The sequence below is a fragment of the Athene noctua genome, chromosome 3, assembly GCF_965140245.1.
Source record: "Athene noctua chromosome 3, bAthNoc1.hap1.1, whole genome shotgun sequence".
Taxonomy (NCBI): Eukaryota; Metazoa; Chordata; class Aves; order Strigiformes; family Strigidae; genus Athene; species Athene noctua.
The window spans coordinates 82,128,331-82,140,724 of record NC_134039.1 but is presented as its reverse complement, the minus strand read 5'-3'; the positions used below and the strand labels follow the sequence as shown (position 1 = coordinate 82,140,724).

The following is a 12,394-nucleotide window of genomic DNA, read 5'->3' as shown; positions in this document are numbered from 1 at the left end:
TATTGTCTTTAAAAACACACAGATCTGTGTTTATGTGTTCGAATTTGTGATTTGCACAAGCTGCAATTTTTGTCCCTTCCCTGTCGTGGGTGGGGGAAGCACTGGAGCAGATCATCTAAGTAAACAGAAGGGGGATTTTCCTTCTGGTGCCACTGTCTTCCAGATCCTGAGATGCAGAGTCAGCACTGCTGAATGCTAGAGGGAGGTAGCACACACCTTTTCTAATGGAGAGAAGCAGCAGATACCAGCCGTGCCGTCTGCTTTAAATACAAAACTTTTTACTCCCTTGCTGTCCAAATATTAATCTTCAGCATTTACGCAATATTTTGTACTTCTGTGTTTTCTGTCTGTGCTATTTAATTTTCATGATGCTCCTTGGATGCTTCCAGGTAAAAAAAAAAAAAAAAAAAAAAGTCTAGAAAAGACCTTTCGCATCATTCAGACTGACCTCTAGGTCTGTAAGTAATTGCTACCCCTATGACTCAGGTAGGAAATGTAGGCATATAATCTAAAAGATCTACCAAAACAGACAAAAGGAAATGTGGGCAAGTGTTAGACTGTTTTTGTTGCCTGCTTGAACCAAAAAAACATGGCTTGCTGCATCTTTACTGCAGGAGCTCAAAAATAATTTCCCTTTTCCAGAGCACAAAGATGACACCCGTAGATATGGTGGGTAAGATTAACGCACACGATACGTAGAGTTACTATCTGTCATAAAGACAGCATGGGCTGCACATGTGCAACTGCCTCTAAAACCAATCAGTAAGGTTTTACCATGAAATTGCTTTAAAATACTTACTGGTGAGGAACTGTGTCTCTGTCTTGTGTTTTCATAGCCCGTAATGGTAAAGAGACTTCTCCACCTGTAAGTACATGCATAATACAAAGAGCAAATGCAGGACAGTCTAATACCACATGGCTACTGCTCTCCTGATAAAAGTAGTATCTTAGATGTCAGATTGCTAGAGTTTGGGACCAAAATTGATCTCCCGCATACAGCTGTCTTAAAAGCTGTATAAGAAAAAAAAAAAAAAAAAAAAAAAAGCCAACAGAGGAAGCATAGACAAAGATACGATAATTTGTTCTGAATAAAAATTAACAAAACCCTCAGTAAGAGCAGAGGTAAAGCCTAATGAGGTACAGTCTTCTGAGTTACAGCCCATTTCTTGCTATTCACATTCACCAGCGAAGTGGTCCAGAGTGCTCCAGTTCTAACAATACGTGGTCTCCTCTTCCATAATTTCTAGTAACGTAAGAGCTGTCGGTGATGAGTTGCTCATTTTTCTAGGAGACTTCAGGAGGAGATACCTAAACCAACTGTCTGCTTTCTCAAAACACCCTGGGAAGGCTCTGCATGCTTCACTTCAGAAGCTGAGGACAATTTCCTTTCTACTTCAAACTTTGCCTCAGTATAACATACAGGTCTGCTTCAGACCTGGAAGTCTCGCTTAGCTACAGCTTGATTGCTGTAGACTCCTGCAGGCAGGTTACAGCTGCGTTTGGAAGTGCCAGACGTGCTCAAGGAACCTGAGCTGCGCTTGCACAGGGTGGCGGTGAGCCCGGCGTGCTGGCGGAGGAGCACAGGGACACACGCTGGCAGTGCTGAAATGGAAACATGGGGTTTCTCACCCTCGCTTTAGACACGTAGGTGGGATTCATCTCGCCTAATATATGTATCGAAAAGTTAGGAATCTAATCCCTTTGTAGTCAACGGAGAGAGATGGTAATGCTCTTTAGTATAACTAATCTCTTCTCACTGACAGTAGAGAAACCCTAGATGACTAGCTTAGACTAATTGCTCAACTTCAAAGGTGGGATTTAGCCGTCTAAAACAGCAAAATGTTATCAGATTAAACAATAGCTTTTCACACGTGTACAAAACAAATGTTATTTGAGCCTAAATAACTGGACAGACCAGCAGATAACCGAGACTTAGACTGCAAGTCCCTCTTGAGAGGAGAAGACCTATTTTAAATTTTTATGTGACTCAATAATACACTGTTTTATACAGTTTATAGTGTTCTGTATTATTGTCACACTGCCCTGAAGTTTATTGGGTTTTTCCATTTTAAAGATGGAGATGTGAGCAAGAGGTTAATTGGCTTGCATAAGATCTGACACAGGGATGTGTGGTGAAATGAGAAAATGAATCAAAGCTTTCTATTCTTCTCGTGATTGCACTCATGATTTTTGAGCTATTGTCCTGGACACTTGTTCACCATTTCTCTGTCATGAAATATAGTTCACTGCTTGGCTGGTAGTATTACTTGTTTAGTGTAACAAGCTGCCATTGCATTTTGACTTCTGAATAGTTTTAAAAATCTGTATGCAGTTGGAATGGTCAAAGAATAATCTGAAGTAGAGAGCAGAAGGAATATTTTTAATTAATATAAATTACTCATTGTTACTGATTGGCCACAGAATTTTTGGTCATTTTGCCTCTGTAAATGATTAGCATTCCTGTGGCCTTTCAAGGATTTTCAACACAACATAATTAGTTTAAGAAACTCACAGGCCATATGTAGAAATCTTGGGTTTACATTAAATACAGGGCAATGAAACTAGTAAATTTCTACTGTATGTAATTTGTGCAGAACATTCTGCAATATAGACATATCAGTTATGAATCTACAATCAATTTTCATGTTGAATTTAAATTCCACGGCTGGACTTTCATCTTGAAGGAAGCCAGATAGCCCTGTGCATCTGGCTTAATCTTCCCTTTAGCCATATTATTTTAAAGGCACTCCTATTTAGTACATCTTACAATTGAAAAAGAATACTCATATTCCCTCTCATCCTCAGCAGCTGTGATCCCTCTGCAGATGCTGTTCTGTCAGACATTTCATTATGTGTGATAGAAAGCGTAGGTTCTTTTTGTCTCTCTGTGTTACCGCTTTGTGGATTATATTTTCTTTTTCTTTATTTATTCCTTTGGCTGTAGATGAGTCCTTCCATAATACTTCATTTTATTTCCTATTGCTGCTGCTTCGCCTTCTTTCTAAGTACAGAAACGATCAAGAACTTGCAACTGCGTGGAGCCACCCAACAGAAGCCCATTGATTCCCCACCAAAGGGCTCTGTGTGAGCCATTCTACTCCAGTCTGAAAAGAAAGCTTTGTTCCCTCAGCTGGTAGTGTCTCAAGATGCTGATCCTTGCCATATTTTTGGAAAACTGTAGCAGTTTATCAGACTGTTTGACACTTCCCGTTCAGCTGTATATTCTGTAGCATACTCTGGTATTTGCTTCTTCTCATACATCAGTCTCACGAGCGTGAGACTGGTCTGGAGCAGCCCAGGCGTCACGGTGAGTTATGCTGGGCACAAGTCATTTGGAGGTGAACAGTGAAGGAGGAAGAATCTGGAGTGCTGGTGGCCATGCCTGAAATGGTAGTAATGGATTTAGTATTTGGGGCAGGAGGTATGGGGTTTGTCATGTTGGTTATTTCCTGGCCGCCTTCCATGACTGTTCAGATATTTTTAGCATGAAGTACAAGCTATGTTGTCTCAGTTGACCTTGGAGCATGACATTTTAACACAGAATTGGTTTGAATTGCTAATCATTAAAATGATTTATTATTTTTATTACGAGAGCAACTAGAATCCCAGTCATGTTTTTCAGATGAAAAGGGAAGCACATGGAAACCTGTCTTCTCTTGACTTTCAGTCCTTCATGATATCCATTTTTCCTAAACTACCACCTTCAGCTCTTTGTCTCTCTACATTATTTGAAGCAGATTATGCCTAGGTTTGTTTTTTAACTTGTCATTTGACAAGTATTATGTCAGAATGACTGAAACCAATCCCAAGGTCTCACACGAGAAGTGTAGAACAAAAGGATCGTTTCTGTGGCAAACAATTTATTACCTTAATAGAAGTTTACAGATGCTGTTAGAAAGGCAAGATCTTGCTATCAGTATATTTATACTGGTGATTGCTCCCTCTTTGCCTTCATTCCCAGACTCAAGTTTACCAAAAAGATCAAGGCCCTAAATGCCAACTTCTGTTAAGGAATTAGAAGCAGTAGCACTGCATCAGGATACTGTAGCAGTATATTTTAAGACAGTAATATATAATGTACAAAAAGAGGTTCAGACCAACCACAGACATAGCCAGAACTCTACGAAAGTTTGAATTCAAGTTTTGAAATCCAGGTCTGTTTCAGACTCCATGTATTTGACTCTTACTGGGATTTTCAACTAATTGTCCATTTTGGACGATTCCTGTTTAGTGAGTTTTGCATGTTCTCAGGTTAACAGGACCTCAGAGGAAATTACAGTAATTTTTTAGATGCATTTTACTGTCACAGGGGTGCAGAGAAGCCCTTGACTGAAAAAAGCATCAAGGTCTTGTTGACTTTTCAGTCTACTAAATAAGCATGTACTCCAGTGTCTGATGTAGATTTAAAAAAAAAAAAAAAAAAAAGAACCAAAAAACCCCACCAACTATCCTCCTGCCTGAAAAGTAGCTCCATGGTTTAAAGATTTACACAGCGGAAGTTGAAACCAAGATATGAAAATAAACTTCTCTTTGACTACATTAGAAGACCACAACCTGTTTCTACAAATTACATGGTGGATCTCCCAAGCAGGGCCAAAGAGGCTGTTTCCCTGAAATCAGTGTCACGCTATAGTTCTTTTCATACACAGAAAGTGAGTAAATCATTAAATAACGCAACACCCTTTCCCATCTGTGAGAACTCTGCCAAAGCCAAGTGTAAGGGTCTGGGTTAAAGCACACTCAGTTAATGAGTTGTGTTTTGGAGAGGTTAAAATTCGAGGGATTTTGGACTCGTGTTTTGGAGGGGTTAAAATTGCCAAGAAAAACTGAAAACTTGAAGAAGATCCCCAGGTGCCTGCATTAATGCTCCCCAGTCTCTCTGATGTGAGCTGGCAGGTCCCATAAAGCCACTCAGCCTTGAACAGGGAAGGGAAGGAGGGAGAGAGCAAGAGCTCCAGCTGCGACTCCAGAGCCCCAGAAAGAGCCTCTAACCCAATTCCCTTAAAGTGCACAAACCTCATGAGCCACAGCATCTGTTTGCCACTGTATTCACCGAGTTCACAGGGCAAACAAAAGATCCCTATCAAGCATGCATCCCTCCAGAGGGGGAAAGAGTTCCCTCATTTGCCCATAGATTTTTCTTCCCCTGTTCTTTCAGTGATATGTTGGTTGGTTGGGGTTTGTTGGTTGTGTGGTGGTTTTTTTTTTGGCGGGGGGGGTGTGGGGGGTGGGGGGGTGTGTTGCTAATTTTTTTTGGATGGTAATTAAGAGAGCTAACACCAGCTCGGCTAGAGTGAACGCAAACAAGACCCCTATAGGCAGCACAGTGCATTAATGTAAAATATGCCCAGACAACATAACTTGTCAGAGAGGATTATTTCTGCTTAGTGAATCTGCAGGGGCCCCTTTGCTCCACCACTCAGCGTCTGACTAGAGAGAGAAAGAGAGAAAGAGTAGCCATTAGTGAGTAGCTACTGTGGCATTGATGTTTGAGCGCACTTCTGAACTGGCTTTTGTTGAGAATATCGGTGCAGAAAGCATGCGCTGTCCCAAATCCGCTGTTACTATGAGAAATGAGGAGCTGCTTTTAAGGTATGTTGTCTCCTTTGTTTTAACGCGTGCTTTCGAGTTGCCTGGGCCCGCTGCAACTATAACCGTGCTGTGTATTAAGTAGTTTCCTTATTTAAAGGAAAAGACAGGCATTGCTGTGTGCAAGTATCATTTTCCACTAGTTAGAATCGCACATTTCATGTATGACGACAAATGTATGGAGAGGGCAGGGAGGGAAAAAAAAAATTTTTTTTTCCTAAATGAGAGCTGGTATTTCTTTTATCACCTCATTTGCAATATTTCTGCCTGCTTCATTATTATGCACTGGGCATGGAATAAGCATGGAAAAAGCTCAGGGAGACTCCATATTAGAGCTAGTCCCCTAAATACCACTTTAATTTTCACTTAGCCTATGTAAATAGTTACTAACGCTCTACCTAGTCTTTACCACTTGAAGATGTTTTAAAAATATCTAAATATTCCCATATGTGGAATTACACATATATTCTCTAATGTTCCAAGGTTTAGCGGGGTGCCAGCATCGACTACTCTTTTCAGAGACACACACACGCAGACACACGCACACACACACATACACCCAGAATTATGCTAGAATTGGCACCCTGCTTTGAAAAATGTAGTCTTTTGTTTATTTGCTAGCAGACATTGTAGCATTGAATACATCTTTTGGTCTGACAATGGGACAGCTGAACAATGGTGCTGTCAAACTAGCTTAATGTATGTCTGGCGATGGGGTGGTTTGGGGGTTTTTTTCTTTCCTTTTCTCAGCCCCTTTTTAATTTCCCTTAATCTTTTTGTATATACGATAGAATATGAAGTGTATTGCCTATTTTGTGAAGGTTGTTTCATTTGATATCTGCTGTTAATAGTGCAGGGAGGGGGAGGTTTGCATTTTACAATCATGCTTATTGCATTAAGTTGGAGATTTATTACTAACCTCTCCTTTAACTGTGGCAAGAAAACTTATTGATTCTGAAAGCTTACAATACTGCTGTCAATCTGGCAAATACACGGTTGCCAAATGTGCCCTTGCCTGATTTTATGCCTGATCATATCAACTTTAACTGCTGTTTTGAAGATACTGTTTCTAATTTTGTTTGGGTAATGAAAATGCAATAAAAATGATAAATCACATCTCAAAGTGGAAGCCCATGTTACTTTCCAATTTTATAATCCAGCTATTAGCATACGTTAGAATTTTTAAGGTCAGGCAGAATAATTTACCTGGATGATTCCTATCCTAAAATCTAACAAATTATTCATATGACATTTCATGAATTATCTTTCTGTTTAGACAGCCATAGTTTAGCATTAGAACAGTTAACAATTTTGGGTTTGAATTTGGCAAAATGCTCATGCACCTTACACATTATGAAAAGAAATTGTTATAAAGCTTTTGAAAAATTTTGAGTTACTACTTGAACAGCCACTTGTGTCTTAAATAAAATCAATTGTCATCAGTCTGTGGAGTTTCTGAAACTGTTTAAAGTCTTTAAATACTTTATATGTTAAGTAAATACATCACTTTTAGTAATAATTGTAATCATTTTCTGAGAAAAAAGATATTGGTGCTTTCCATTTTTTGCTTAGATCCATTAATTGTAGGGGTTTCATGCTTTTTTTTTAAACTGGATTCTAGTGCATGATTTATATGGATTTATACAGGTCTCTTGGACTTCTTAATTTAAAAAAAAAAAATGATATATTCGTAGTGGTCAGAGCTCTTTTAGAGCATGTATTTTCAACAAAAAGATGTTTTATGGGGAGACTCTGAGTACTTGCTATGATGTTTTGCATTTTTGTTGTTGTTGTTGCATCTCCTTCCCTTGTGTGTTGAGATGGTATAAATCAATAGGAAAGTATTTATGTGAACAAAAAGGTAATATCGCATAAAATACTCTAGAAGCCTAGAGGTTATGGATTATCAGGTAGTTCTTGTGTGCTGTGTGTTGTGCATAAACATGAAGAAAGCAAGGATGGTGTTTAATATAACGGCACCATGCTATAATTCACTTTCTTGGAAGAACTTCTTTCAAGACAAACATTAACTCATTCACAACTGCTCTGCTCTGCTCTACCAGAACTGGAGGCGGGGAGGGCAATATTTTTTTAACAAGTTATCCTCTTTCAGCCTGGGCTTTCTAGCAATAAATTGAATCCCGCACCCTCAGTTACATGGAAATGCCCCTTTAGTGATTGCCCGGGGTAGGGTGAATGCCACTTTTGTGGCAGCCACCACAAGACACTCAAGGACTATTCAATAGTAAAACTGTCTCCTAAGCGCTCTTCTCACAGGTGAGTTCATACTAAAGTTACAGTACTTCCCATTTTTTCAGATAAAATGCTGCATAAAATATACATACTACAGATTTTTGCCTTGGATTGCCAATTACTTTCTTCTTTTCCAAGGGTACTTTCTGACATTGCACTCACATCAAAGACTAATTTTTGAATTATTCTGTGTGAACTCTACTCCAGAAAAAAATATTTCTATGCATTACTAAAATATTACTTTCTGAACCATAACAATTGTTATTATTATCAAAGAAGGTGAAGCAAATCTGTACACAAGCCATTTCTTAGCATGCTTTAACTAAAGTGTCAGCTTTTGAGAGTATATGTTTAGAGATCTTATGCCTGAGCATCGCAGGTGTCCTTACCGTTACCTGTTTTGAATATCACCTATTCACAAAGCAATGTGGTACCTTGCAGTTGTCAAACTTGGCAACATCTGCTTCCAAAACAGCGCTGAGAGCTAATTCAGACTCTACATGACTTGTTATTTGTTCTTGCAATGACCAGGTGTAATGTCAAAAAGAGAGACCGTCCTCAGTCCTACCTGTCAGAGTAAGAGCAGGATAGGTCTTAACCTGAGAACTGGTTTTCCATGCTGCCATAGGAAATGGAATTGTATTATATATATTTATTAGCCTGGAGTCTTTGTCTTTATTTTTTTTTTTTTCCAGATTCATGAACCACAGTCTCTAACATCAACATGTTACTATTATCTTTGTTAAATTAGAATAAAACTGAAGTATTTCTGTTATCAAACTTAAGCATGAAGGGATTGAGAGAAGCCTTGCTGAGAAGGACTTGAGGGTACTGGTGGATGAAAAGCTGAATATGAGCCATCTGTGTCCTGGGCTGCATCAAGAGAAGTGTGGCCAGCAGGTCAAGGGAACTGATCCTCCCCCTCTACTCCGCTCTGGTGAGACCCCATCTGCAGTGCTGTGTCCAGCTCTGGGTCACTCAGCACAGGAAAGACATGGACCTGCTCAAGTGGGTCAAGAGAAGGCCACAAAAATTATCAGAGGGCTGGAGCACCTCTCCTATGAGTAAAGGCTGAGAAAGTCGAGGTTCTTAAGCCTGGAGAGGAGAAGGGTCCAGGGAGACTTTATTGTGGCCTTTCAGAACTCAAAGGAGGTCTATAAGAAAGATGGGAACGAACTTTCTGGTAGGGTCTATTGCGATAGGACAAGGGGTAATGGTTTTAAACTAAAAGAAGGCATATTCAGACTAGATATAAGGAAGAAATATTTTATAATGAGAGTGGTGAAACACTGGCACAGGTTGCCCAGAGAGGTGGTAGATGCCCCATTCCTGGAAACATTCAAGGCCAGGTTGGACGGGGCTCTGAGCAACCTGACCTAGTTGAAGATGTCCCTGCTCATTGCAGGGGGGCTGGACTAGATGACCTTTAAAGGTCCCTTCCAACCCAAATTATTCTATGATTCTATATAAGATTGCAAACTATACCTTTGGGGCTGAAAAACAAAGGAGAGCATTCAATTAATATTCATATCTAGAAGTTTTACTGCAAGTGTAGATTGTGCTTGAATACTTAAGAAGTCATTCAGGGGTGAATCAATACTAATTATTGTAATCAGGAGGGTTAATTAGCTGAAGATGCTGCTGATGGAAAGTTCACTGCTTACAGCCCTGAAAACACCTAAGTTGATGAAATCTGAAAGCGAGCTGTCTAAGAGGACTTTGTATGGAGAGAAAAGCTTGGCTTTCCTTTGGCATTTCAAGAGCCAGTTGTTCCAAAGGGGAAACACAGCTTGTACTTTGTGTTTTGCATGATATTAATTCGGGGGTATTAGAAGATGCAACTAAATCTGTCTTGACGATATTTTGTGGTAGTTTCTCATTAAATGCAAGTACCATTTTGGATAACCTGTACTGTCTCTGCAGCATTCATTTGTAGATTACCATAAATTAATATGGATAATCTTATGCATTTGAAATCTTGTTCCAGCACTGTTATTGGGAACAGTTATTTTATGTTATTTATTTTTTTACTATTTGTGTGCAGGCACAGTGGTTTTACATGGTATATGTACATAAATTACACATACTCTGTATTTAATATATATCTGTGTGCATATGTACACACACACACACGTGCACTTAAGTTGAACCATTTTTTTCATTGAGGGTGTTTATTTCTATAGTACTGTGCCCTCAAAACTCCCACTCAGTTTCCATCTGCAAAAAAGTATTCAGCTGCATGTAATACAGAGAACAGTTACTGAACAAGTAGTTCATGAAATTTAAGTTAGATGATAAGGAGTAAAGACTGAAAAGAAACAACTGAGGAAAATAATTTTCTTTTCCCTTAATTAGAGCAGTTGTGTTTCTTAAAGTGAGCATTACTGAATTCAAGCAAAATCTCAATATACAAAATCTTTCTCACAAGTGAATCGTGAGAAGATCTTTTACTTTAGTGTTGGGTGTTTGGAGTTGGTTTATTTTCCTCTTTTCCCTTAGTTATATCTATTAAGGTTATAACCAAGACGAATGTTTATTTGAGGAAAAAAAAAACCACACACACACACAAAAAAAAACCTCTCAGTCACACACGCACTCACATAAACCCCCTGAAGTCAAGTGATGCTTTCAGAAGAAAGAAATTCTGTTTCAAAACACATCCTTCTTTCCTCTCTAATGACATTAGAGATTATCACGTGCAGGTGCTATTTATCTTTACAACTGCTTTCCTATGACTGTTTTACTGCTTCCAACACATTTACTTGTATGTCAGCCATAGAAAAGGTAACTGAAAATGGCAGCTGTTGAGAAAGCATGTCGCCATGCCTGGAATGACATGCATTATCGGGGCAGCAGGAGTTGCTGGCTCTACAGCCCATTTCTACTTGACCTGCCGAATGATTGGCTGCCTGGGATGGTGATGAATCACTGGAGTTTATGAAACAGGACTGCTGGCATCCTCACAGAGGAAATAAAAACAGGATTTTTTTTTCCCCCTCTAACACTCTTGCCATGGCAAAAAGCTTCATGTTAATTTTTTTTTTCTGTTTTGCTTTTGTGTTATTTCACCCTGCAGCAGAAATAAATGTGTCAATTAAAGCTGCTTTAATACTGTCATTGGCAAGTTAATGATGCACTGAAGGTTAACTATCTTCATTGGGGGGAAGGGGGAAGGAGTTTTCCCAAATTTTGTGTCATTCTTGCTCTGGACCCTAATTTTCTCATCTCTCAATCTGGTCTTGAGACTGAGAATAGCATAACTAGTAATCAGCTCGAGCAGGATGTAAAAAGGATTTTAGCTGTTCTCACGCACAACTTTATTTTCTCTGGTAGTCTAAGGATCAGTGACCGTTTCACGGGCTAACATCAGACAGATCCATCTTCAAGGTTTCTGAACTAATGACTAAATTGTCATTTCTGGAAAGCATCGACTCTCAGATTTGCACTCAGTTTCTAGGTGGTTCATGAAATTATATTATGCATTAAGCCCACATTACCGGATTAGGCTCTTATGAGTCGGTGCTTGTAGGAAAGTATTGTAGGTCTGTAAACCTGCCAGTGCACTGACAAGACTGACACAGTGTGGATCACAAGCTGCCCTGCAAAATGCAGCCAAGTAAAAATGATCCTTCTATTTCAATTAAAACACCCAAAATTGTTTTTGGGGGTGGAGAATGGAGAGAATTACTTGCTTGTCTCTCCATGTAACATAATTGGTGGCTGATGAGTTAGCCTGTGTCCCTTATTCGTGTAGAACAACCTAATTTTAACTTAACTCTCTCTGATTCAAAGGAAGAGGGTTACCAATAAAATTCCTTGAGAAGTTTTAAATATGGCACTTATACAAAGATAATGCTTTCTGCCATTACATTAGAGAGGGTTTTTCTCCAGTCTCATGCTTTGCTGCCTAAGCTTTTTCTCCACGAGTCTTGAAAAGCAATTTGCATGCTCACACATGCTACTAGACTTTTTCACCTTCCTCCGAATAATTCAGCAGTGGACACTGGACACTGGAGAGGCTGCAGCACTCTTGTAATTTAAGGCACAGACTTCCTGTATCCCTGCAAGGCTTCTGAAATAGTGGAGGGCGAACTTTTACCAGCGAGAAGGGTGGCATGGGGAACTGTTTCTTGTGCCCTTTGGTGTGCGAGGGGTAAATGCTGTCCTTGCTTTGGAGTTCCCATGGCAGCAAATCAGCAGGTCATCTTCAAGAGCAGCCTTTGAGGATGCCAGACAACAGTCTGTCACGGGGAGGAAGACAGAGCAGAGGGTTGGAGGGGAAAAAAAAAAAAAAAGATAGAAAATCAGAGAGAGGATAGAGGAATTTACTATCCCTTTTAGACAAATAGAGGACCGAAAAGCAAGGGCACCTGAACGTAGATCATCTGGAAATTGAACCTTGCAAGTGTAGATAGCTGTGGATGATACGATAGCTGTGCTACAGAGTGAATTTAAGATTCAAATCCTGCACCTGCTCTCCCTGGAAGCTGCAGGTCAGCATCTGAAGAATTGAGGCCCTCTAGAAAGGAAACGGTGAATTATCAGAAAACTT

General features: G+C 39.6%; 1 protein-coding gene across 4 annotated transcripts in view; it reads left to right on the top strand.

The window, feature by feature from the left end:
* Window positions 1-12,394, top strand: part of CELF2 (CUGBP Elav-like family member 2) — a 382,663-nt gene that overhangs the window by 113,527 nt on the left and 256,742 nt on the right. For 2 of the 4 annotated variants that reach the window (XM_074903506.1, XM_074903508.1), the window contains exon 1: window positions 5,399-5,592. The exons of 1 other annotated variant lie outside the window; for it this stretch is intronic. In XM_074903506.1, coding sequence (XP_074759607.1) covers window positions 5,486-5,592 — 107 coding nt within the window. In that variant the 5' untranslated portion in view covers window positions 5,399-5,485. Of the gene's footprint in view, window positions 1-5,398; window positions 5,593-12,394 lie in introns of those variants that run through there. One more of the 4 variants, XM_074903510.1, reaches the window with a different exon arrangement.